This window comes from Gigantopelta aegis, chromosome 6, assembly GCF_016097555.1.
Source record: "Gigantopelta aegis isolate Gae_Host chromosome 6, Gae_host_genome, whole genome shotgun sequence".
In the NCBI taxonomy this organism is placed as follows: domain Eukaryota; kingdom Metazoa; phylum Mollusca; class Gastropoda; order Neomphalida; family Peltospiridae; genus Gigantopelta; species Gigantopelta aegis.
Window position 1 is genome coordinate 9,316,407 of NC_054704.1, and position 26,869 is coordinate 9,343,275.

General features: G+C 36.8%; 1 protein-coding gene across 1 annotated transcript in view; it reads left to right on the forward strand.

Moving 5' to 3' along the window:
• Nucleotides 1-26,869, forward strand: part of LOC121374026 (copper-transporting ATPase 1-like) — a 70,238-nt gene that overhangs the window by 41,238 nt on the left and 2,131 nt on the right. The window contains 20 exon segments of the mRNA XM_041500905.1: nucleotides 4,390-5,512; nucleotides 6,380-6,577; nucleotides 7,202-7,365; nucleotides 8,467-8,628; nucleotides 10,826-10,902; nucleotides 12,165-12,408; nucleotides 13,301-13,534; nucleotides 14,422-14,562; nucleotides 15,043-15,151; nucleotides 16,397-16,521; nucleotides 17,454-17,588; nucleotides 18,078-18,269; nucleotides 19,949-20,131; nucleotides 21,040-21,250; nucleotides 21,961-22,119; nucleotides 24,040-24,182; nucleotides 25,005-25,109; nucleotides 25,111-25,209; nucleotides 25,892-26,009; nucleotides 26,615-26,717. Of these exon segments, the coding sequence (XP_041356839.1) occupies nucleotides 4,390-5,512; nucleotides 6,380-6,577; nucleotides 7,202-7,365; nucleotides 8,467-8,628; nucleotides 10,826-10,902; nucleotides 12,165-12,408; nucleotides 13,301-13,534; nucleotides 14,422-14,562; nucleotides 15,043-15,151; nucleotides 16,397-16,521; nucleotides 17,454-17,588; nucleotides 18,078-18,269; nucleotides 19,949-20,131; nucleotides 21,040-21,250; nucleotides 21,961-22,119; nucleotides 24,040-24,182; nucleotides 25,005-25,109; nucleotides 25,111-25,209; nucleotides 25,892-26,009; nucleotides 26,615-26,717 (4,025 nt within the window).

Genomic DNA, 26,869 nt, shown 5'->3' on the forward strand with positions numbered 1-26,869 from the left:
TATTAATAATGTTTAACTAAAAGAAAGAAATTAATTTGTACCTATAATGTATTCTGATCTGTCGCCTGTCAAAACCCGTCAAACATGTCTGCTGTTCATGTAGTGTGTGCACGTGAAAAGCATGCAGTGCTATTAGCCAATCAGATAAAGGGTACCTGACTGAGAAAACTAATAGAATAAATACTATTTGGCAGACAACAATATCTGACAAATACCTGCGAAATATTAAAATAACAAATTACATATTTACACAATATTAAAACATCATCTGCCACATGTACACTTGTGAGTAAACAAAAGCAAAAACATGTCAGAATAATGTGGTTTTTGAAATCTGTTTACGTCACTTGTCACCGCATGCTGTTCCTGCTGTTGGCTGGATCAAGGAAGAGGTGTATTGTTGGAACAGTGTGACGGGAGTAGGACCACTGTGGAAACCTGTCATAGTGATGAACATTGAGTGTAGGATCACAGGCTGAGATGCATGAAGTGTTCAGGAAATACTCACCGAGCACCTGGCCAGTAACACACAGAGTCACTGATGATCTGCATATTGGACTTATCATACACTGATTACAATCACCTGAAGTAGGACTATTGACTTGTCTGTGGTCTGACGAACACATATTGAATTTATCTATGGTGATTACAGTGACCTCCAGTTCAAGTATTGAGCTGTTTTCGGTCTGATGATATGCAGGTGAATGTCAATGCTGTCAATACCAATTCTGCTGTGATTCTTTCTGGTATTGAAAGGCAAGGGACGTACTCGTTTTTAACATGTGACATGAACACTGTGCTATTGTGCATGTGCTTTTTATGCTCCAGTTAACATGTGTAGTGTGTTTGGTGGCTAACAAATGCATTAGTGATAGTTTTTATGAGGTGATTTATGTAGGAATTTCATATTTGGTTTATTTGCTGGTGGCATTTCAGTGGTGTTAGTTGACAAGTCCCATCCAGGTTAACTGTTTGTTTACAAAGAACATATAAGCTGCTCTGATCATGTTTCAGGTACTGGAATGAGGCAGTGATACATCTGACAAACTGTGCTTTTTCATGCATGTCATTTTAGTTTTTACCTCTGTACTCCGCCAGTGATATATATTGAAGTTCAGTGTTGTGACGTATGTTGGATATGTACCAGTGATTATCATTGCAGTTCACAAATATTTCTGTTGTAGTAAATCTGTTCTTTGGTACAGTTGTGTGATTATTTATCTAAAGACATCAGTGATGTATTGTCTGGACTTGAATATGATTTCCAAGTAGTTGTGTGATGTTTGTTTTGCAAGGTGTGTTTGACTTTTAGAACCACTTTGTTGTTCACAGTTATATAAACTTACCTTAATTGATCTATTTTCTGGGTCAATTGTTTGATAGTATATCTTTTTAAAAACGTTTTAGATTGGTGACACTGATATGTTCACATCTATATTTGAACTCTCCAACCAGTGTTTGTGTTCCATTTATTTAGTTAATCCTGTTGACGTACATATAGTCCACACATCCAAGGACATCTTTATCAGTGAGATAAGTGTGCCTATGTTAATAGACCTGTTCCTTTGGTCAGCTACATGTATGGGTATGTGATAATATGTCAGAGAAATAAGTCACTGGTCACATTGCCAAGCCCAGACTTCAGTGTACGGTCACGTGCTGCCTACACTGTATTTACTTAGTGTTGATTTCGCTGGTTTGCATTTTCTGGTCAACAAAGTTACAAGGCCTGTTTCATTCATACTTGGTGAAATTTGCTATGGTCTTGAATTCATCCTTGTGTACCATTTATTTGTGTATCATGTTTACTTAGATATGTTTGCATTATTCAACCCAGTTTTCAGATCTTATCATGTGGTTAATATAAGTCACCTGAACAGAAGTGGCACACTTTAGGTATTCTGTTTTAGCACCAGCCTCCGGTTATTACCCATTTGTGGCTGTATCGGTGAATTCATCAAACCAGTAGCGGAAATGATGGAGGTAAACCACCTGTTGATTCTGTTTTAGGCTTCAGCTTAAGGCCATGTAGTTAGCTGAGAACTTTATTGCTTTATTAGACCATTATTGCATTTGTTTAAACCATTGTCAGTCAGTTCTTTATCTTGGGATAGTGTCGGGCATTGATTGTGTTTTTATGATATACGCTATAGTTATACTGAATATATTAATACATACAGGAATCTCTGTAATACACAGCATGTGATGTGACAGGTTTATGGATTTTATTGGGTTTGTTTTTGATGCTGTCATTCCCTGTCGAAGGTTTACATTGAAATTAAGACTGTTGTGTAAAAATATGTGAAAACAAGACTAGCTGTGGAACAGAATGTAGGGAATCAGTATTTGCATTCAGAATAAGTGGAGCGTAAATTGTGAGACCCTTTTCAACAAACAACAGAATGTCATCTCGTTACGGATATTTTTATGACACCTTGCCGGTAAAGTTATTTTTTTTCCTTTAAAGTTTATATTTGTAGGTTTTATTTATTTGTTTATATACACATGTACGTTGTTTATAATTGTCTATGTTTTTAAATGCATATTTAGACTCTGTGTTTGACACACACTAAAGTCCCAGATCAGTAAAACGTAAGCTGTAGCTGCACATTTGGATCTTATCAATGTATATTTTAAATAAATGTTTTTATTTTTGCATTTAGTTTACATAGTTACAGTACCGGGTAGTTTTATTTCTATAAGTCACAATTCATTTATACTTAAGCTGTGGTTTCATCCATGAATATTTATCAAAGTCCATATTATTTTTTGTCTTCTTTTTCCCAAGAAAACAAAAAGAAGAAAAGAAAAAAAGATAAATAAAAGTCTTTAACTTAAAGTACCAGTATTCATGTGTTTTTATAAATTTTAAAAGCCAGTGCCCCATTTTACAAGACGATCTTATTGCTAAGACTACCTTAAGTGTATAAAGGTAGCTATGCACGTATGGTGATCTTAGCGCTAAGATCGTAAAATGGAACCCAGGTCATAGTTTAGACATAGCATAAAATGAACCAGAGTTGTAAGAATGTGTAATTGTTTAGCACTTGCTTGATGCGTGGTCAGTTTGGGATCGATCCCCGTCGGTGGGCCCATTGGGCTATTTCTCGTTCCAGCCAGTGCACCATGACATGCATATCAAAGGCCGTGGTATGTGCTATCCTGTTTATGGGATGGTGCATATAAAAGATCCCTTGCTACTAAAGCTAAAAATAATAGAAAAATGTATCGGGTTTCTTCTCTAAGACTATATGTCAAAATTGCCAAATGTTTGACATCCAGTAGCCAATGATTAATAAATCAGTGTGCTCTAGTGGTGTCACTAAACAAAACAATCTTTGTGTAATTGTTACAATTCTAGTTACAACCTGCAGGTAGGAAAAAAAATTCGAAACAGAACTTGTTCTATAATGCAAGGTTTTTTTGTTGTCCCATTTAAAACACCCCATTTATTGCACATTATTTTAAAATGTCTGAAGATTGTACAAAGAGATATTTTTATTACAAAAATTAAAATTATAAGCAATTATCAGGGTACATTTTGTTCAGTATCATGTTGCCTTTTGCTATGCAAGTTTTAAATACTGCTACACAATTCTAACACATTAAATAACAGTTGCTAAAAAACAAAACTATATTCCCTCATAGAATTTAAATTTTTAAAACCATTTTGGCCTCACTGGAAACTCAACCTGAATAGTATATATGTCAAGACAGGAATGGACTTTTGTTGTAACAAGAAATCCTACCGTAAAACATACATCTTATGTTGAAATGTCTTTGGATTATAATATTAGAATAAAATTTTCAATTAATTAGTTATTTACCACATTATAAAGCCATACAACAAATTAAACAACAATTACAAACAAACAAAACATTTTAAATAAATGGATTCACTGTGATTCTTTTGATGTGAATACAAATAAAGATTCAGATGGCATTTGGTAATACTGGCACCTGGATATGCATACATACATTTATTATTCACATGGTTCAACATAACTGAGTTAATAAAAACCATATGAAGCCCACGTGTAATAACAAGTAATCACGTGACTACTCTTAGATGATGTCGCCTACAGCAATGTAAAAAATTAAATCATTTCGTCATTATTCATTAAAAAATAATAATAATAATGAAACGGATAATAAAGAAATTATTACACTCGCATGTGAGTCATACTGATTTTATGAAACTTGTGTGAGGATTCATATATTATCCTCGCTCTTGCTCGGGCAATACAAAATCCTTACACTTGGTATGTAAAACCAGTACGATACACAAGCTTGTATAACAATCTCTATGTTTACCTAATATCCAAGATGTATTGTACACTATCAGAACCAGATCTGTTTATTAAAAATATGTGACTGTTTTTCTTGCAGGTCTTACTGGAGGAGAAGGAGGCTTTGATAAACTACCGGCCCACTGAGACTAACCCAGGAATACTGGTGGACAAGATTGAAGACATGGGCTTTGACGCCAAGGTCAAGGAAATCCAGTCGAGGAACTCCCAGTATGATGCTGGTGCTGCTGTCAAGGAAACGGTGATCGACATTGAGGGCATGACCTGTATGTCATGTGTGAGGACAATCGAAGGGATGATTTCAAAACTGGACGGAATTCAACAGATAACCGTTTCACTGGAAAACAAATGTGCTACCATTTGCTACGACCCTTCCAAATTGTCTGCCGATAAGATTGCGAATGAGATTGATGATCTTGGATTTGATGCCCGAGTTCACAACTCCTATCCGATGCATGACACTGTGACAATACACGTGGAAGGTATGACGTGCATGTCTTGTGTCAAGACTATTGAAAGCAACATGTCTTCAAAGGAGGGAGTGAAAGACGTCAAAGTCTCCCTAGCCGAGAAGCAAGCCTTTTTTGTGTACGATCCAAAGAAAACCAATCCTGAAGTGCTGTGCTCTGACCTGGATGACATGGGCTTCACGGCCTCACTGTTGGACTCTGCATCAAGTGAGGATGAGTTTGAGGATATTGTCTGGAGAAGACGGAGTGAGGTGGACTTAGTGAAATCTTCCAAGAAGTCAGAGTGTGTGATTGACATAGATGGGATGACCTGTGGGTCGTGTGTCAGGAACATTGAAAACAATATCTCATCCAAGAAGGGCATAAAGGGCATCAAAGTTTCACTGGAAAACAGGAACGGAATTGTGCAGTACGATAGTTCTTCGACAAGCCCGAAAGCAATATCAGAAATGATCGAGGATATGGGATTTGAAGCAAAGGTTGTCAGTGATCAGCATGGTCCTTCGTCGAAGAAAGCCAAACTGACAAACATTGTGATCAAAATCCAAGGGATGACATGTCAGTCCTGTGTTAAGACGATAGAGAACAAAATTAGTGACCATCATGGAGTGAAGAGAATCAAAGTTTCACTGGCGGACCAGAAAGCTGAAGTGACATTTTATCCAGACAAAGTGTCGTCCATAACATTAAGAGATGCAATCAATAATATGGGCTTCGAAGCATCATTATCAGGTTTGTTTTAAACACAGTGACTTATTGCAAAATAGTTTGCCCACTCCCCTTTCCATAATCAGTCATAGGCTGTAGATTTACATGTCTATATGTATATGATGAGTATTTCTGTTCACTTGGACAGTTGTAAGAACTGTCACTTGCGTTATCCAATTTCTTTACATGTGCATGACAACAAATGCAAATACAAGCAGATTTTATAATACTTTGAAGACTGTATGAATAATTATAGTTGACATTTTGCATGACAGTTGACTATAATTTTATAACTGATCACCCCATTACTGGAAACTTGCCCATCAATTATTGATTATAATTGATCATCAGAACACCAGTAATTTCCATTTCAGCAGATTTATTTTACATTCTAGTCAGACATACAGTTATTTATCACATGTATATATATCTAAATGAATAGAGTCGTCTTGTTTTGTAACAGGTGTGAAAACACACTTTTTAAAACTGAAATGTAATCATGATTTAATCATTTAAAATTCATTTTATTAATTCAAGAAATATATGTGATTAAATTTAATGTTATTTGAATTTTTAAAGTAAAAATTTTAATTATTCATATGAAATGAGGCACATGTACTCTTTTTGTACATGATTTTTAGGCTATGTACAGTGTTTTTGACATAGCCCCACATTTCTGCTGTTTAAAACATGGTTTTAATTTTTTTTATCGAGTTTATGTTCCATCAAATGTATAAAAAAAACCTTTTTGATCCATATATATTTGTTGACAGTTTTCATGGATATAAATGTTTTAACCTGTGAAGTGGCTCCCAACCCGCACCTGAATCTGAACACGCAGTCAGAAACAAAACACACAAATACAGGAGTGTGTCTTAATTCTTTTTCTAGAAAGTCTCGGCAAGAGCTTGGAGCCCACGATTGAATTCATTAAATCTATCAGTACCTCTGTTTCACAAACGTCCGTCAAATTCCAGAAGAATGGTGATATTGAAGTTGAGGAGTTTGAGAAATGTTACTTGAAAGTAACCGGCATGACATGTGCTTCCTGTGTAGCAACAATAGAGAAAAACATTGGGAAGATTGAAGGTATGTTGATTCGTTTACATGCACATGTACTGTTTGTTTGATCATAACTGTCACCAATGTTCACAACCTACTTACTGAATATTTGTGGTTACTGGAACCCTAGACAAGTTTCACTAATATTATCCATTTTCTTTTACAACCTACCTGCTGAGTATTTCTGTTCACTTGGACCTTACAACTTTCACTTACATTATTCAATTTCTTTACATGTGCATGACAACAAATGCAAACACAAGCAGATTTTATAATACTTTGAAGATTGTATGAATAAGTATAGTTGACATTTTGCATGACAGTTGACTATAATTTCATAACTGATCACCCCATTACTGGAAACTTGCCCATCAATTATTGATTATAACTGATCATCAGAACACCAGTGATTTCCATTTCCACAGATTTGTTTTACATTCTAGTTAAGACATACAGTTATTTATCATATAACTATTACAGTATATCTATAATACGTTCATGACACAAACCATCCATTACAGAGTCCAATGCAAATCTTTGTCCTCAGTTTCTGATAGTAAATAGAGTATCATACGCACATGTCATATTTACTGTTCATCAGAGACATTTTGTAATGCAATTGTAAACTAGAAAGTACTGTGTTATTTGCAGGCATCCAGTCTGTGCTGGTGGCTCTGATGGCCCAGAAGGCCGAGGTGAAGTACGACCCCGCCTACATCCTCCCGTCTCAGATTGCGAGCGCGATCAATGAGCTCGGTTTCCGGGCATCCGTCATGGAGGTGGACGGTGCAGGGGAGGCAACCATTGAGCTCACCGTGAGTTGGGGGGGTCTGGGTGGACATACAATGATATGTGGGATCAATGAGCTTGGTTTCCGAGCGTCCATCATGGATGTGGACAGTGCAGGGGAGGCAACCATTGAGCTCACCGTGAGTTGGGGGGTCTGGGTGGACATACAATGATATGTGGGATCAACAAGCTCGGTTTCCTGGTGGCTGTCATGGAGGTGGACGGTGTAGGGGAGGCAGCCATTGAGCTCACCATGAGTTGGGGGGTCTGAGTGGACATACAATGATATGTGGGATCAATGAGCTCGGTTTCCGGGCATCTGTCATGGAGGTGGACACGGTGCAGGGGAGGCAACCATTGAGCTCATAGTGAGTTAGGGGGTCTGGGTGGACATACAATGATATGTGCGATAACAAGCTCGGTTTGCGGGCGTCCGTCATGGAGGTAGACGGTGCAGTGGAGGCAACCATTGAGCTCACCGTGAGTTGGGGGGGTCTGGGTGGACATACAGTGATATGTGGGATCAACAAGCTCGGTTTCCTGGTGGCCGTCATGGAGGTGGACAGTGCAGGGGAGACAACCATTGAGCTCACCATGAGTTGGGGGTCTGGGTGGACATACAGTGATATGTGGGATCAATGAGCTCGGTTTCCTGGTGGCTGTCATGGAGGTGGACGGTGCAGGGGAGGCAACCATTGAGCTTACCGTGACTTGGGGGAACTCTTAAAAAGCTATATACAGTTCGGGGCAACTTTATACACCTTTTAATTTAATGCAAGTCAGTACAAAACAACCCAAAACAACACCAAAAGAAACAAATCATCATGGTAATTTGGTATACAAGAAAGGGGAAGTAATCTATGACTAATCTAGTAATTTAAATCTTTTTGTTCTAATACCTTAGTTCTAAATATATATGTATAGCACATATTTTTGACAGAATGTGATTAAATACAAATGTATTGTAACTTATTAATTTAGTTAGCCTATTTAGACCAAGAGAGAAATATCTGTCGTAAATTTGGCCATTTTATTTGTTTAGTGTAAATAATACAGGGTTTGTCAAGACTGATTTTATATGTGATGATGTGGAATAATAATAATAATAATATCATGTTTGTACACAGATCAAGGGCATGACCTGCTCCTCATGTGTTCACCTCATCGAGTCTACACTAAAGAAGAAACCAGGCATCATATTGGCTTCAGTTGCATTGGCGACATCGAAAGGGAAGTTTACTTACAAAACTGATGACACAGGACCAAGGGATGTCATTGACATCATCAAGGTAGGATATTGTGGTCTAAAGTATACATGCAGACAAGTGTTTAGTGTATAATTATACTGATACTATTACTACATCATGGCTTGAACTTAAGAATTTGCCAGTCACAACGGCCCACTGATGGCAAGTTTTTTTTTTAAAACATGACTAAAAGGTTATTATATCTGATTATATGGAGAAGACTGTTCACTTGAAATATCTGTTGTTTGTTAAAAAATTAATTGTATATGATTATTCAGTTTCAACATGTAATTCTATATAAATGAAAAAAATGACAGGTTCCAGTGGAATTCTTTTGGAAATACACATTTACATATACTAGTGGAAAAAAGTAACTGTGTAACCTAAAAAATCGGATGAAAATAAAACTGCTCAATATTTTAGCCTGATGTTTTGTACATGTTACCAGTGAACGCACCGCCACACAATAGCTGGGTCAATGCCGTATTTGCACGTGCAGTTTTGCTTCTGGGACATGAACATGTTTTTCCCATTTTTTTCTCCCAAAATGTTACTTTTCAAGTTTTTGTCGACTTTTCAACTGTCGGGTCATTGCATGCCAACCGGGGGTACAGAAAAGCAGGTTATTTCTGTTGAAAATTGTAGCAGAGCAATGCCCAGGCTAAACGAAAATGACCGCCTTCGCGCAATTGGCATGATCCAGGCTGGTATGCGCCATCGCGCTGTCGCTACGCAATTTGGTGTACACATAAACAGTATTCAGGCTTTGTGGAGACGTTATCAACATGTTGGTAATGTCAGAGACCAACAACGTGCGGGCCGTCCACGCGTGACGTCACGACAGCAGGACAACCACATCAGACTCGTGCACCTCAGGAATCGATTCCAAACGGCAAGTCTGACAGCGCGGACCATTCCTGGATTGCGTGCCATTAATCCCAGAACTGTACGGAATCGATTACGTGAACATGGTATCCGTCCGCGACGCCCGGCTGTCCGTTCAGTTTTGCTAAGACGTCATCGTGTAGCACGTTTGGCTTGGTGTAGAAGACACTTGCACTTTAATTGCCGTGACTGGGTGGGTATACTGTTTACGGACGAGTCCAGGTTTCACTTGGACAGCAGTGACGGTCAAGAGTGTATCGTCGTGTTGGAGAACGTTTTAGTGACGCCTGTGTTGTGGAGCGACGTGCATTTGGCAGAGGCAGTGTCATGGTTTGGGGTGGCATCACGTCAACTGGACGAACACCTCTTGTGGTCATCGATGGCAATTTGAACGCTGTTTGCTACCGTGACGACATTATTCAGGCTCACGTCATCCCATTTGTGCAAGGACAGCAACGTCACATCACGCTTCAGCATGACAATGCTAGACCTCACGTCGCCCGGGTGGTAATGGATTTTCTAGCACAGCAGAACATCGATGTGTTGCAGTGGCCTGCGGTCTCACCCGATCTTGCACCAATCGAGCACGTCTGGGATGAGATGCAACGTCGTGTACGTGCACTGCCTAACCAGCCGCTGACGTTGAGAGCGCATGGTCAGACGTTAGTACAGATCTGGAACGGCATTCCCCAGGCATTCTTCAACAATTTGGTAGGCTCTATGAGGCGACGGTGCCAGGCCTGCATCGACGCAAACGGTGGCCATACGCGCTATTAACTTTGTGAACTGGTTTTTTACCCCCCATGTCTTTCATCCCCAATACCGATGAAATGACGGATGCTGTGACATTTTAAATGAATTGACGTTTTGCTTAATTGCCTAATAAATAATGCTATATGATAATTTTATCGTTTTATGTCTTGAAATTATGTTTTTATCAACATGATAACCATACACAGTTACTTTTTTCCACTAGTATATATGTAGCATATGTATCCTCTTTTGTGGTTTGAAGCAAAATAATTAACATTTATTTATCTTAATTCAGCTAACAGCATCATGTATTTTACGTGTTATTATTTCTGTCATGTTTTAACGGACACTAGATTAAAATCTTAAATAAAAAATGCATCCAGAAAATAGAATTGCTTGCTCTTGGCTGACTTATTAAATATTTATTATGAATTCTTTCTTTACAGTACCATTTTCATTACATGTTTTTCATCTTTACAAGGCACTGTAGAACCCTATGTTACATATTTGAGGTTAATCAACATGAATTATCTAATAATATTTAGAAAATATCAAAATGAATGAAAGTCCGATTGCTAATTTTGTTTGTATTTTTTCACAGTCTTTAGGTTTCGAGGCTCACCTGGTAACCGATGACGACGATATTGCTCGATACGACCACAGAGATGAAATAAAAAGGTGCGTATTTCACCTGTTGTTTGGCTTTCTTCCAGTCAGTAATTCCCACTTGTCATTTGAAGGGAGCTTATTGATAAGTTTATTGTCTTCCAATCTAATTAAAATTAGCTCCACTGGTTAATTACTATTACCTGTGGATCTAACAGCACCCCGTTGGAGCTCATGTTCAGTTGACCTTTCATTCGACCAATCAAAACCTTAGTTTGCAAAATAATGCCAGTGATTTGAAAAGAATTTGAAAACATTCGGGATTATGCTGAGTGTATACAAAATGATTTAGGTGAATTATGAAGTATGCCGAAAACTAATTTCAATATAAAATTTTATATAAAATTCATTTCAAGATGAAAAACCCACTGTAATGGTATAGCCATAAAATCTGTTTATACTAGTATACAATCCAGAGTTTATTACTGCGCTTTTCCACCTGTTTTTTAATGTTGAAATAGACCAACAAGTTCGCCTATTGCATAAATAGTCTCGCCTGATATTTTTATAATTTGTATCCTCCCGAATAACGCTATAAAAGGCGAAGTGTAATTGGTCAATATTCAAATTGTTACTTATAGATGAAATGTCACCTGGACATGGGAGTCCATGCAATGCTGTTAGATTGACTGTCTTCATACAGTTATAGTGTTAGGAAGTAGATGAAATGTCACCTGGACATGGGAGTCCATGCAATGCTGTTAGATTGACTGTCTTCATACAGTTATAGTGTTAGGAAGTAGATGAAATGTCACCTGAACATGGGAGTCCATGCAATGCTGTTAGATTGACTGTCTTCATACAGTTATAGTGTTAGGAAGTAGATGAAATGTCACCTGGACATGGGAGTCCATGCAATGCTGTTAGATTGACTGTCTTCATACAGTTATAGTGTTAGGAAGTAGATGAAATGTCACCTGGACATGGGAGTCCATGCAATGCTGTTAGATTGACCGTCTTCATACAGTTATAGTGTTAGGAAGTAGATGAAATGTCACCTGGACATGGGAGTCCATGCAATGCTGTTAGATTGACTGTCTTCATACAGTTATAGTGTTAGGAAGTAGATGAACTGTTTAGAAAGTTATAGTAACCCATTAATAATTAATTAAATGTACATAATGCTTTGGAATGCTGAATCTGTTTACTAGTTTATGCTGAACAAATTGAAGTTGTAGCTTTTCCTTATTAAAACTTTTAAGTGACTATTTTCAGAGAAAATAATACAAAGTTTTCCTACATGTACTAAGCTGATTACTTTTGTGTTTTTCCAGGTGGCGAAGCTCATTTTTGCTGTCCCTGGTGTTTGGTCTACCAGCCATGATTGTGATGGTGTACTTCATGTTTCACAAACCGGCCGGCGCACATGTGGCTGTGGTTTCAAATGAGACACATGTGGAAAACATATCTACTACTCCAAAACCTAAAGCTTCAATGCCAGGGCATTACCAAATCATGGTTATTCCTGGACTGTCTGTGGAAAATCTTCTGCTTTTCCTCTTGTCAACTCCAGTTCAGGTTGGTACATATTTAAACTAGTGAATAATCCAAGTGATTTGTGAGGCAACTGAAATGTAGCTGTAATGTAAATAAAATCTCAGTAAACATATACAAAAAATTGGACTTTACTCTGAAATATAATTAGTTTATACATGTAGGTTTTTGAATGTCTCATTACCCTAGAGAACCATATCCAGTGGCGGATCCAGAAAATCCATTTAGGGGGGCCCTAATGACATAAGGCAGAATGCCAATGGAACTTTGGGGGAGGTTTGGAGGGGATCTTAAAAAAATGAAAATTAATATATTATAAAATTATAACAGTCCCAAAATTTAGGGGGGGCCCGGGCCCCTGGGGCCCCCACCCTAGATCTGCCTCTGATATCAATGGAAGCTCTAGCACCGGGTAGGGTCACTCAAGCTGGATTAGTCAAAGTGTAGAGACTAGACTAATATGGATCACAGCTGGATGTGCGGGGTCAAACTACTTGTAGGGACGTGCCTAACCACAGCTCAATGTACATTTGCTCATATGGCAGACGTATGACAGACAATCCATTTATAGATATGGTTACGGTATAACTGTTCTATAGAAGTTATTAGTTTCTTTTTGTAATTTTAAAAATTTCTCTTATATTTAAACGTACATGCAGCAGTATGTTTTATGTCCTGCCACCAAATGGTACAGGGTTAGGCTTGACCGTAGATTTCTTCTGTCTATAATATTTATGTATGTGTAGTGCCATAATAGCTAGGGCATCAGTATCCCATTGTGAACATTTCTAGTTTTTACTTTGTTAGTAACTAACGATTGCTATATAGTTTTTACATAAAGTTACATATACACTTCTAAGGTCTGCACCTTTACATTTGTTGATATTAAATGGATATTGTTTAATTTCTTTTTCAGTTTATTGGTGGCCGATATTTTTACATCCAGGCTTATAAAGCTGTCAAACATCGAGCAACAAATATGGATGTTTTGGTTGTCTTGGCAACTACAATATCGTATACATATTCTGTGATAATTATTGTGGTTGCGATGATCATCAAGGAGCCGACAAGTCCAATGACGTTCTTTGAGACGACCCCGATGTTGATGGTGTTTATTTCACTGGGCAGGTGGCTGGAACACATTGCTAAGGTACGTTCTCAGTATAGGTGGCTGGAACACATTGCTAAGGTACGTTCTCATTATAGGTGGCTGGAACACATTGCTAAGGTACGTTCTCAGTATAGGTGGCTCGAACACATTGCTAAGGTATGTTCTCAGTACAGGTGGCTCGAACACATTGTTAAGGTACGTTCTCAGTATAGGTGGCTCGAACACATTGCTAAGGTACGTTCTCAGTACAGGTGGCTGGAACACATTGCTAAGGTACGTTCTTAGTATAGGTGGCTGGAACACATTGCTAAGGTTCGTTCTCAGTACAGGTGGCTGGAACACATTGCTAAGGTACGTTCTCAGTAGTTAGTTCAAAGGGCGGATGAGTACTGAGAATGTGCACCTCCTCCCGATTGCTACAAATGTCCTAAAACTGAAGCATGCAATAAATTTTATTTATGGTCATTTGCTGAAAAAGAGCAACAAAATGATTCTCTAGGGTGATATTCTTTGTTGAGAAAGGTATGTTTGATATATGAAAAAAAAGATACCCACCCCGAAACCTCCCTTATAACAAAAAAGAAAAGAAAAAAGAGAGAAGATTTAAATGCTCAAAACATTCACACACTGCAGTGAGTGTTGGAAGTTCAGTAGAATACTTTTCCACAACTTTTACTCAGAAATATTTATGTGTTTGAAATACAAACAAAACTGTATTGTCTATGATAGATTGATACTGTTAATAAAAAAAAATTATATTCCTGAAATAAAAACTGAAAATATGATACTTTTTGTCAGAAATATTTTTATATTAAAATTTAAAAATATGATTTTAATGTGTGTTACTTATTAGCAATCATTCATATGATAACTTTATCATATCTATGTGTTTCAGTAGTAAAACAGTCTTTATGTTATATATTTAGGGTAAGACAAGTGAAGCACTGGCCAAGCTGATGTCCCTGCAGGCCTCGGAGGCAGTTCTAGTGGAGGTGGACAAGGAGTACAACATTCTCAGGGAGGAGACAATCAGTGTGGATCTAGTGCAGAGGGGAGATGTCTTAAAGGTTAGTTGGTTATTGTAAAAAACATAGGGGAGATGTCTTGAAGGTCAGTTGGTTATTGTAAGAAACAAGAGAGGAGATGTCTTGAAGGTCAGTTGGTTATTGTAAAAAACAGAGGGGAGATGTCTTGAAGGTCAGTTGGTTATTGTAAAAAACAGAGGGGAGATGTCTTGAAGGTCAGTTGGTTATTGTAAAAAACAGAGGGGAGATGTCTTGAAGGTCAGTTGGTTATTGTAAAAAAAAAAATTAAAAATACAAACAGGTTGTTCAAATAGTGTTATGTTACAGCACCAGCTTTGATAGAAAGCTGTGGTTTCTACAATTATGTTATTTTGTTTGGTGAAATGTTGAATTTTTCTTATTGGATGTTGCATAAAAAATTAAAGAATAATAATAATAAACCCAGACAAATTGCTGAACACAAAACATTTAATCTGCAGAATTCTTGTTGGGTTTTACACATATCTATTTGTTTAATTACAGGTGGTGCCAGGTGAAAAGATTCCAGTGGATGGCAGAGTTCTGGATGGGACGTCAACATGTGACGAGTCACTCATAACAGGAGAGAGTATGCCAGTCCCCAAAAAGACAGGTAACAACAGCAAATTGTATTCTGAACTTTTGATACCACAAATTGATTATAGTGCAGTAATGATTATTGTGGTTCCCGTCTTCCCTCATTATCAGGCCTTAATCTAGCAGGCGAAATGAACGTCTTCTTCTCTGAAAGTCGGCTCAAGTCGCAGAGTTAATAGCCGTAGTGGGAAGTCGAAGTCGCCTTAATAATTTGGTCCTAATTTGATTTCAAAAACAAAATCGCACAACAGACATCAAGACCCCAACGTGTTTAGTGTCATAGCCCACTTGGCACCTACATGTAGGTTGGTCTGTGTTTTTACTTTGGCGCCAGACTGTACACTGAAGCATGTTGTGCCATTTGCAATGACCATTCAAGCGTGGTCAGAAAATACTAATTATTACTTTAATTTTAACATAACACATTATCAACTACTTTATAATATCATGTTTTTAATGAAACATACAATTGTTTTGTTTAAATTTTATTACCATAAGTAGTAGTATGTTATATCAAAATATTACGATTAAAACCAATCAAGTGTATAATTCGGAATCATCCCAAATGAATGTGGAAAATGGTTAAACATTAAGAAATGTACTGATAAATGTTCACTTTGCCTATTTTTATCAAACGTCTCCCCTTTCTTCTGGGAAGGGAGAAGTCACTTCTACTTTTTCAATTGTACATAAGGGCCTGCATTATATTAATTTAATTATGAAAACTCATGTCAACTTATTTAATTGTCATCTTGTTAATTCTTTTATCCTAATCATATTCCTTTATTCTGTCTGATTACTTCAGTAGTTTACTATTAATTAAAAGACTGAACAGTCAAATATATAGTTGATATTCGCCGATGGTCTTGTCATATCATAATTTATCAGCATGAGTTGATAAAAGTATGAAATCCGAGGCTTGCCGAGGATTTATGCTTTTATCAACGAGTGCTGATAAATTATGATATCACAAGACACGAGGGGGGTATTCTTTTTATCATCCATTATCATTCTTTTCATTTGTGACAGTTGTAAACAATGTCAGTAATGTGGGTTGAATGTCAGTGGTAGACTCGTTAACTAGCAGAACGGCAGTGGTGTGACGTCACTAATGGTAGGTTTAGCGCTGAAACAAACACAGTGACGTAACAAAACATTGTCTTGTGATTAAAACTTGACCAATCAAGATTATAAGAAGCGATATCTCCTACAAAAGCCTTTTATGCATGATAAATATATATTTGTTTTTTTTCGTTTCCAGGTAGCTCTGTTATCGGAGGTTCGATTAACCAACACGGCATGCTGCTGGTAGAGGCCACACATGTGGGATCGGACACCACCCTGTCACAGATCGTGAAACTCGTCGAGGAGGCTCAGACGTCAAAGGTAGTATAACAACAATTGTTTTTGTTTAAGGTATTACCTTTCCAGTGGTGTTTGAGTCAATGTTTTGCATTTAGCTCACAGTTAAAGTTTTTCATTGTGCTTCATTTCTCAAATCTTAGATCAGTGAAACTTTGTTTATAGTTACATACATGAATGTTCATGTAATAAATTAAAATTTTAAATGAATTTATTCTGTTGAATTATTTTTAAAGTTCAATTTATGTATTTGTTTAATTTTAACATGCATTGAAAAGAACGTCTATGGATGCCACTCTCAATGACACCAAATACATGTACGTGTATGCTAGGCGTAACATTTAATTTGAGCACCGGCCTCGGTGGCGTCGTGGCAGGCCATCGGTCTACAGGCTGGTAGGTACTGGGTTCGGATCCCAGTCGAGGCATGGGATTTTTAATCCAGATACCGACTCCAAACCCTGAGTGAGTGCTCCGCAAGGCTCAATGGGTAGGTGTAAACCACTTGCACCGACCAGTGATCCATAACTGGTTCAACAAAGGCCATGGTTTGTGCTTTCCTGCCTGTGGGAAGCGCAAATAAAAGATCCCTTGCTGCCTGTCGTAAAAAGAGTAGCCTATGTGGCGACAGCGGGTTTCCTCTAAAAACAGTGTCAGAATGACCATATGTTTGACGTCCAATAGCCGATGATAAGATAAAAAAATCAATGTGCTCTAGCAGCGTCGTTAAATAAAACAAACTTTACTTTTTTAATTTGAGCAGTTCTTGGTTCTGTTTCTCATAATGTTTTATATTTTCCTTCTTCTTCGAAGACAAGCTCATTATATCCTTTGCCTCATGGATCGAGACCATATGCAAAGTTATCAAGTGTTTTGTTTAATTCAAGTTCGTTTTCATTTCTGATATTTTATTGAGTTATGTTTCACAGTAACATTTAAGACATGTATATTTTCAGGCTCCGATCCAGAACCTGGCTGACAAGATCGCTGGTATCTTTGTACCCATTGTGTGTATCCTCTCACTTCTCACTCTCACTGTATGGGTCGTTCTTGGCTTTGTCGACATCAAATACATCGTTCCAGATTTCCAGGTTTGTGTAAATCTGTCACATTTAGCCATATCATTTTTTTATTGTATCTTTCTTTTTCAAATTTCAATTTTAAACTTTTTTTTATACTATTATTTTTTTTAATCTATCATTAGAATAGACTTTTCTGTTCTCAGACATGAATATCTTCTCTACTGAGAGTGAATATCAAGTTTTTTTAATGTGTATATTATATTGTTTTTGAGGAACATTACTAATGCCAGTTAAAGTCTAGACACCACATCACCCCTGCACACACAGGTCTTTTTGATTTGGTGAATGTATTACAGATCATTTGTTTGTTGTAACTTAATTCACCATTTTAGTAGTGGTTTGGAAGGCAACAAGCAAATAAAGGTTAAAAAACCCATTCCAGATGAGTAGCCTATTTGGTGCGGTATTTACTAATACCCAAATTGTCAATTGCCAAATGTCTAACACATAACATCGACTAATCAACAATATCCAGAAGTGTTGTTTTTCTGTTTTTAGGATGGCGGTTCAGTTCTGAAGCATGAAGCGATCTTTGAGAAGGCGTTCCAGTACGCCATCACAGTGCTGAGTATTGCATGTCCGTGTGCACTGGGGCTGGCCACGCCCACTGCCGTGATGGTGGGGACCGGGGTGGGAGCCATTAATGGAATCCTCATTAAGGGAGGAGAACCTCTGGAGACCACACACAAGGTATGCAGTGGGTAGTTTAATTGTGTCTAAGATCAGGCTTGTTATATGAACACTTGAAGGGTAAATCAGGCATCAAAATAAGCAATGTGTCTGATGACCCATGTACAGGTTACCACAAAATACAGACATGGTAAAGACACATTTATCACAGTACATTATTATTACTATAAAATCCCATAGTAGACCAAGGATTTATCCAGGAGTTTTGGCAGGGTCCCGTGTCTGATGGGATTGGGTAAATTAGTGTGATTAAATCATATTTGGGATATTTGTTCAGACCACTGAATGATGCAGAACACCACTGTTAAATGAATTTATTGGCAGGGTCCCGTGTCTGATGGGATTGGGTAAATTAGTGTGATTAAATCATATTTGGGATATTTGTTCAGACCACTGAATGATGCAGAACACCACTGTTAAATGAATTTATTGGCAGGGTCCCGTGACTGATGGGATTGGGTAAATTAGTGTGAGTAAATCATATTTGGGATATTTGTTCAGACCACTGAATTATGCAGAACACCACTGTTAAATGAATTTATTGGCACAGACACAATTAAATATATATATATTGGCAATTTGGAGCATAGAAATTGGGAATTTTCAGTGCCATTTTCTTTTGGGAAGGGGCCGATGTTTGGACCCACAGAACTCCTGGATAAATCCCTGACATACCTATACACATACATCAGTGTGTTGCCACAATTGTTTGCTGATTGCTCAAAAAGCTGTTTTTGCTGCTTGCTGCTTCGACATGCATAAAAATCCTCAGTTGTAATATTGTAATATTTTACATCTTCCACAAAAAACAACAACATTTTGAAATGATTGAAGAATATTTACATTTTAATTAAAATAAGCCCCTAAACAACAAAACAAAACAGTGTCAAACAGCAGATCGAAGAATTATTGATCACATAGGGTGGAAAAAATACCCCTCGCATTACAACATGTTTTATCTTTTAGAAAGTTGCATCATCAGCAAATTCTTTCCTAGCAGCCATGTATTTAAAAAAAAAAAAATTCATTATATTATTTTATTTTATTATTTTCCCACTATTATGATTTTTTGTTGGTTGTGTTGACACCTCACTGCTGACTTTGTAGCAGGATATCCCTTGACCATCGAATTACTATGTTTCATTTGAGTAAGGCAAAAACTTTTATTACTGGTCTCTGCACAGCATGCATACGCATTGATTTTGACTGTGCACATTAAAATCTTGTTTACAATAAAAGTTAAAAGTGACAACATCTCAGCTATAATCCATTTTATAGTGTTTTTATGTATCCTAAGTATGTTTATAATAGATGTGTCAGAATAGCCTTTCTGTAATATATATATATATGCAGTGTTTCTGCCTGAAAGAATGTTTTGGGTATGGCACTGTAAAATTGTATATTTACAATGTGTGTGCTGAATGCATCCACAGTCGATAGAGGGTATGGGGCCTCCCTCGGAAAGAAAATGGGTTAGGTTTAGGGTTAGGGTTAAGAAAATCATACAGTAATGATAAGAGTCATTAATTTTGTCAAAAGATCAACTTAAAAAAAAGCCCAAACAAATCTGCTAAACATTTTGGGTATGGTGCCATACCCATTTTACTCTCTGGCAGAAAGCCTGATATGGCATTTGTATGTTTGACTAGATTTTTCTGTATTGTGTTATACTTGTTCAGGTTAAATGTGTGGTGTTTGACAAGACGGGCACAGTAACATACGGTATTCCACGGGTCACTCGGGTCTCCATGTTCGTGGATGAGAAAGATTGCTCATTTGTGTCTCTCCTGGCCATTGCCGGAACAGCTGAAGCCAGCAGTGAACACCCCATAGCATCGGCCATTGTCAAATATGCCAAAGAGGTGAGAACTGTTACATACTTATAAAATATGTAATTACAGGCTCAGGTTCAAACTCATTAAGGGGTGTGTTCATTATGCGATTAGTCGCACTGACTTGTCGCATGCGATCAAATCATTCTGTGAGAACACCTAAATCAGAACTACAAGTTATGTCGGAGTCATACTGATTAGAACCTGTTCTATTTCTCACAACAAATCGCATACGACAAGTGGATGTGACAAGTCGCACAATGAGAATGCCACTTTAGGAGTGACTCTTAACACAATGTAATTAGCACATGGTCATCAATGTTGAGAAATCCCAGTTTGAAAATGTAATATAACAGATGTTCTTCTCATTAAATATTTTCTAAATACAGAAAGGTGAAAACTGTAGAGACTTGGTAAATGAAAAATAAGTGGTTTTTATTTCTGCAAAAAAAAAAAGAAGGTACATGTTATTACACATAATTGAGTTAAGTCAACAAACAATGTGCCGCAAGAATATTATTGGTAGTAATAACTGGCCCAGGTTGTACCATCTAACTGCTTTAACACATGAACTAATTAATAAATAACTACTGGTAGGTTTTTCTTTCAAACTAAAAGCAGGCATAATGCTATGTTATGTGTTAATAGTCTTATTCAACTTACTGTGCTAGCACAACCAAAATGCTATACAACCTGAGTGATAACCTCCACTGCAGAATTGTCTTCCCTTGCCGGATGTATATTACCACATCCGCAAGTGGGTAGACCATCATCCTTGTCTTCAATTCTGCACATTGTGGTCATGTTTGCAATTGCTCTCATTTATAAACTTAACTTTTACATTTTATAATTTGTAAATTGTTGTTTATTATTTCTCTGGGTATTATAAAGTTATGTTATGCATTACATGACAGATCTTGTATTTTCTTAAACTATAGACACTGAAGACGGAGTATCTTGGAAAGGTGAAGAACTTCAGTGCAGTCCCAGGCTGTGGACTCAAGTGTGATGTAACTCAAATCGAACCTTTGTTAGCTACGTTAGACATGGAAGGTGTGAACAACCGCAAAAACCGGGTTGGGAGCATCAATATCAAAACAGATCACTCCCTATATGGTGATATAGAGCTGGCAACAATGCTTATTGCAGGTAAATCAATTAAAAAGTGCAAAAAACCCCAACAATTTTGTTTTTTAAATTGAATGGTATGAAATTTAAAGTTAAAAGAACTCAATACAGTGACAAATGAGCCAAGCCTGTGTGTTCAGTCATACATAGTCTCCAGTTGTTTCTTCATTAGTTCACAATGTGTTAAAAAAAAAAAAACATCACATGGAGGTGGGTGGGTATTGCCCACATTATTTTATGGGTATATTTGAATAGAGTCTTGAAAAGTTGGTGATGGGGACAGCTATATATCTCTGCTATAACAGATTAATTAAGCAGCTTTGGTATTTACGTTGTTATAAGTGCTTATTAAACTGGACACTAAGTAAGTGGCAAGATTTTATGTAGAATTGAAAACAATCCTTGACTGTCTTCTGTATAAATGCCCAAGATGTAAATATTTAGAATCATTTGTGCTAAATCAGTTTCTAAATAATATATGCCCACAATGTAATATCATTTTTGCATTTCAAAAGTATTTCAGATTTATATGGAATTCTGGATTTTTTAACCATTTGTACAGTTTTTATGGGTTCTGTACAAAACTTATGATATGGTTTTGGCTGTACCTTTACATACATTCTAGATGGACTCGCCATTTTAGATCATTAGGCAATTCTAACCCTATCGGATAACCAATATTAAAATTTTAAGATTGTTTTTCATCATCCACTTTCATCTTTTTTTTTCAGATGCATTTATATCAGCGTCTTCCTCAAAGACTTACGAAGTTCTGATTGGAAATCGTGAATGGATGCATCGTAATGGTCTGGTTGTGACAGACGACATGGAAACCGTAATGACGGAGCACGAAGAACAGGGCCATACAGCTGTTCTCTGTGTCATTGATAGTAAGTATATACTATATTTATTGTACTTGGTGTCATTGATAGTAAGTATATACTATATTCATTGTACTTAGTGTCATTGATAGTAAGTATATACTATATTTATTGCATTTAGTGTCACTGATAGTAAGTATATACTATATTTATTGTACTCAATGTCATTGGTAGTATGTGTATACTATATTTATTGCACTTAGTGTCATTGATAGTAAGTATATACTATATTTATTTCACTTAGTGTCATTGATAGTAAGTATATACTATATTTATTTCACTTAGTGTCATTGATAGTAAGTATATACTATATTTATTGTACTCGGTGTCTTTTATAGTATGTATATACTATATTTATTGTTCTCTGTGTCATTGATAGTAAGTATATACTATATTTATGACGTACTTATTCAATCTTACTATACTGATAAAGACATTTTCAAGCCGTGTGATAAATTTATGTTGTATCGCACATATATGCAATCTGGACCGGAACTTTTAAATGGGGAATTCCCTTTTTATTTTTACTGGAGTTAGCGCCATTTTGTATCTAATGTCATATATGATTTACAAATTACGTCACATCGTATTTGAAACATTACACAAGGCTATCGCAGAGTACGATTCTTAATGTTAAGTAAATCCATGAAAGGAGGATTGATCATAGATTTAAGAAAGTGTTGTTATGACATTAAATTAAAAAACATTTTTGCAAAACATAAAAGAAGGTATGTGATAAATACAGAACTTCACATACATTGTTTTCACTTGCTATTTATTGCACTTATTTATTTTGTGCAAGAAAATAACACACTCGACCGCTACGCAGTCTTGTGGTATATATTCTTGCGCAAAATAAACTTGTGCAGTAAATAGGAAGTAAAAACAACGTATGTGAAGTTCTGTATATTCAATCTTACTATAGTGATAAGACATTTTCAAACCGTGTGACAAATTTATCTTGTATTACACATGTGTGAACTGGACCAGAACTTGTTAATGGGGAATTCCCTTTTTATTTTTACTGGAGTTAATGCCTTTTTATTACTGACTTCATGTCTGATTTACAAATTTTGTCACATCATATTTGAAACATGACACAAAAATTACTGCAGAGTATGATTTTTAATGTTAAGTAAATCCATGAAAAGAGGATTGGTTAATAGATTTAAGAAAGTGTAATTATAACGTTAAATTATAAATTGTTTTTGTAAAAAAATAAAAGAAGGTATGTTTTGAATATCAGTGTTTTTATATACAAGAGTTATAATTGATGTTTACTTGGGGTTGTCTCTGGCTCATTTGACAGCATAACCTGAGGTGCTTGGGCGAAAGGATGAAATCCCAGTCTCTGATTGACCCCCCCACCCCACCCCACCCCCCAGCCAATGTTGTGTTTTGTAGTATTTTCTTTGTATCTTAGTGAAATGTTTATAAGAGTACTTGTAATGAAGTTATGTTGTTGTGTTTGTAAAAGTGATTAATACTATGTCTTGTGTTTGTAGGAGTGATTAATACCATGTCTTGTGTTTGTAGGAGTGATCGTGTCAATGTGTTTGTAAGAGTGATAACAGTTATATATTGTTTTTGTAGGAGTAATCAGTGTTGTGCTTGTAGGAGTCATCACAGCTATTGATTGTTTGTATGAGTGATTATAACTGTGGTGTGTTGTTTGTAGGAGTGATCAGTGTTGTGTTTGTAGGAGTGGTTATAACTGTGTGTTGTTTGTAGGAGGGATCAGTGTTGTGCTTGTAGGAGTGAACATAGCTATGGATTGTTTGTAGGAGTGATTATATCTATATATATTTTGTAGGAGTGATCGTGTCGATGCTGTGTTTGTAGGAGTGATTATATCTATATATATTTTGTAGGAGTGATCGTGTCGATGCTGTGTTTGTAGGAGTGATTATATCTATATATATTTTGTAGGAGTGATTGTGTCGATGCTGGCGGTGGCCGACATGGTTAAGTCTGAGGCTCACCTGGCCGTGCACTGTCTGAAGCGCATGGGTCTACAAGTGATTCTGCTCACCGGGGACAACAACAAGACGGCTAAGGCCATCGCTAAACAGGTCCGTTCAAACATAGTGTATCGCAAGTGGGAAAGTTTGTAATTCCATTACCATATACCGTTGCCTATTAATAGCTCTCGGCTATAAGTTGAGTCTCTAATTTCAAACCCTGAAAACATAAACAAAAAAAATTGACTGTTGACCCTAAAAATAGCCTAAGAATATTAAAGTGTTTTTTATTTTTCAGCAAATGAGAATCATGAATTACTAATACATGCAATATTTGAACTAAAGAAAATTATTTTAGAAACTTTGGCTTTACACATTGGACTCCCATTTCCAATCAGATCTTCTAGCATCAAAAGAGAATATGTACTCAGTACATTGTTAAGACCTTTTCACTGTTACCTTATCACACTACACAGAATGATATGCACAGAACAATGCTTTTTTTTATCAACAGATTGTGATAATATCCAGTGTGAAACTGAACATTTTACTGTGTAAAGGGGAATAACTCTGTTGTACAGACAAAACTTTTTCACACCAAATGTGATTCATTGTTCAAGCCTTGTGAACAATGCAAGCTCTTGTTCCAGCCAGTACTCCACAACTGATGTAACAAAGGCTGTGGTACATACTTCCTGTATGTGGGATTGTGCATATAAAAGATCCCTTGTTGCTGATCGAAAAGAGTAGCCCATGAAGTGACAACAGCGGGTTTCCTCTCTCTATATATTTGTATGATCCTTCACCATATGTCTGACACCATATAACCATAAATAAAATGTGTTGAGTGCGTCATTATATAAAACATTTCCTTCCTTCCCACTGCAAGCTGATTCAAATGATTAAATTATGCATTAAGGTTTTTTTCTTCAGATTGGAGTGACTCGGGTCTTCTCTGAAGTGCTTCCGTCACACAAGGTGAAGAAGATAAAACAACTTCAGAAGCAAGGCTTGAAGGTCGCCATGGTTGGAGATGGCTGTGAACGACTCGCCAGCCCTGGCTCAGGCTGATGTGGGTATTGCTATCGGCACGGGAACGGATGTAGCAGTGGAAGCAGCCGATATTGTCCTCATTAAGGTGAGATACACAGTCGGCAGACCATGATAAATTTATAATTCCAATCTTTAAATACTCTTGTTATGCTTGGATCAGTCTAAATGATATCATGTGACTTTAAAAAAACACAATGTTCTTAACTTGTTGAATTTCAGTTCTGCACTACTTTCAGTGAGAATGTTGGGATGTTCCCAAATGGTGATGACTTACCAGAGGTGTGATGGTTTGTTGGATTTATTGCCATCAATAGAGTCAGGTGGTTTTTGTTCGCATCTCAACCGGTGCTCCACAACTAGTAAAACAAAGTCTACTGGGCTGTTTTTCTATTAAAAAAAAGTGCTTACAAAAGATCCCTCGTCATTTTTGTATGGAAGTAGCCTGTGTGGTGGCCGATCGGTGGGCCCATTGGGCTATTTTTTTGTTTCAACCAGCACTCCATAACTGGTGTAACAAAGGCTTTCCTGTTTATGGTATTATGCATATAAAGATCCCTTGCTGCTAATTGAAAAGAGAAGCCAATTGCGTGGCAGCAGCAGGTTTACTTTCTCATTGTCTGGTCCTTAACCATATATCTGATGTTGTATATGTGGTGGCAGCAAGCTTCCTCATGATTGTCGTATAGAAATCACCACATGTCAGACAAATAGGTATACTTAAAATATACTGAGTTATCTTTTAAAATGTTCCTTTTGTTTTATACCAGAGTGATCTGCTGGATGTGTACTGCGCCATTAAGCTATCCAAGATGACAGTTCGGCGGATCCGGTTCAACTTCATTGCAGCCTCTGTGTACAACCTCATTGGTATTCCTGTCGCTGCAGGTAACTGATAATTTTTTCATTGAAGCTTGGTTTGCTACCCAGTTACTGATGTTTTGTTTATGCTGAATTATTATTGATATACGTCAATTCATTTCATTTGTTCATCCATTTCATTTGTTCATTCATTCATTTGTTCATTCATTCATTTGTTCTTGTGTTCATTAGTTTATTTGTTGTGTTCCACTTTTGGTTTCACAGTAAAAGACTTCTAAACTAGTCCATTTATTCAGCAATCAAAACATAATTGGCAGTCCCAAACAAAGATATGAAAATTTGTTTTGCAGACTTTTGTTTTTTTTACAATGCCTCAATATTTTATAATGCCTCAAGTATTGAGCTGAAAGTTTGTGTATAGCTTTATCATGTTCTGTTACAGATCAAGTTTGACTTTCATGGTAAAATACCCATTTTTCACAGAGTTATGGCCCATGAAATTAAGATATATAAACTTTTAATTTTTATGGTGATTTTATGTGTTGGGCCTGGCAGGGGACACGTATTGCTTTAGCAGTACTTTCAGAATGCTTGTTGGCATTTGGTTTCATTACACTTTACTAACTGAATCCGCACAGATTTATTTTACATGTTTTTTTGTTTTTTTTCAGGTTTGTTTGTGCCTCTTGGATTATCTTTGCGTCCATGGATGGCCTCTGCTGCCATGGCGATGTCATCAGTCTCAGTAGTTGTGTCATCGTTGTTACTCAAACTGTAAGTATTAGGAAATAAATATAAATTGTTTGTACCTGGAGTACTGTACAGTATTTATAAAATGAGTTTACACAGTAGTCAAGTTCGAAGCAAGAGCAAGGGCAATAAAATAGTCATTAAAAAAAAAATAATAATAATAATTGATACCACAC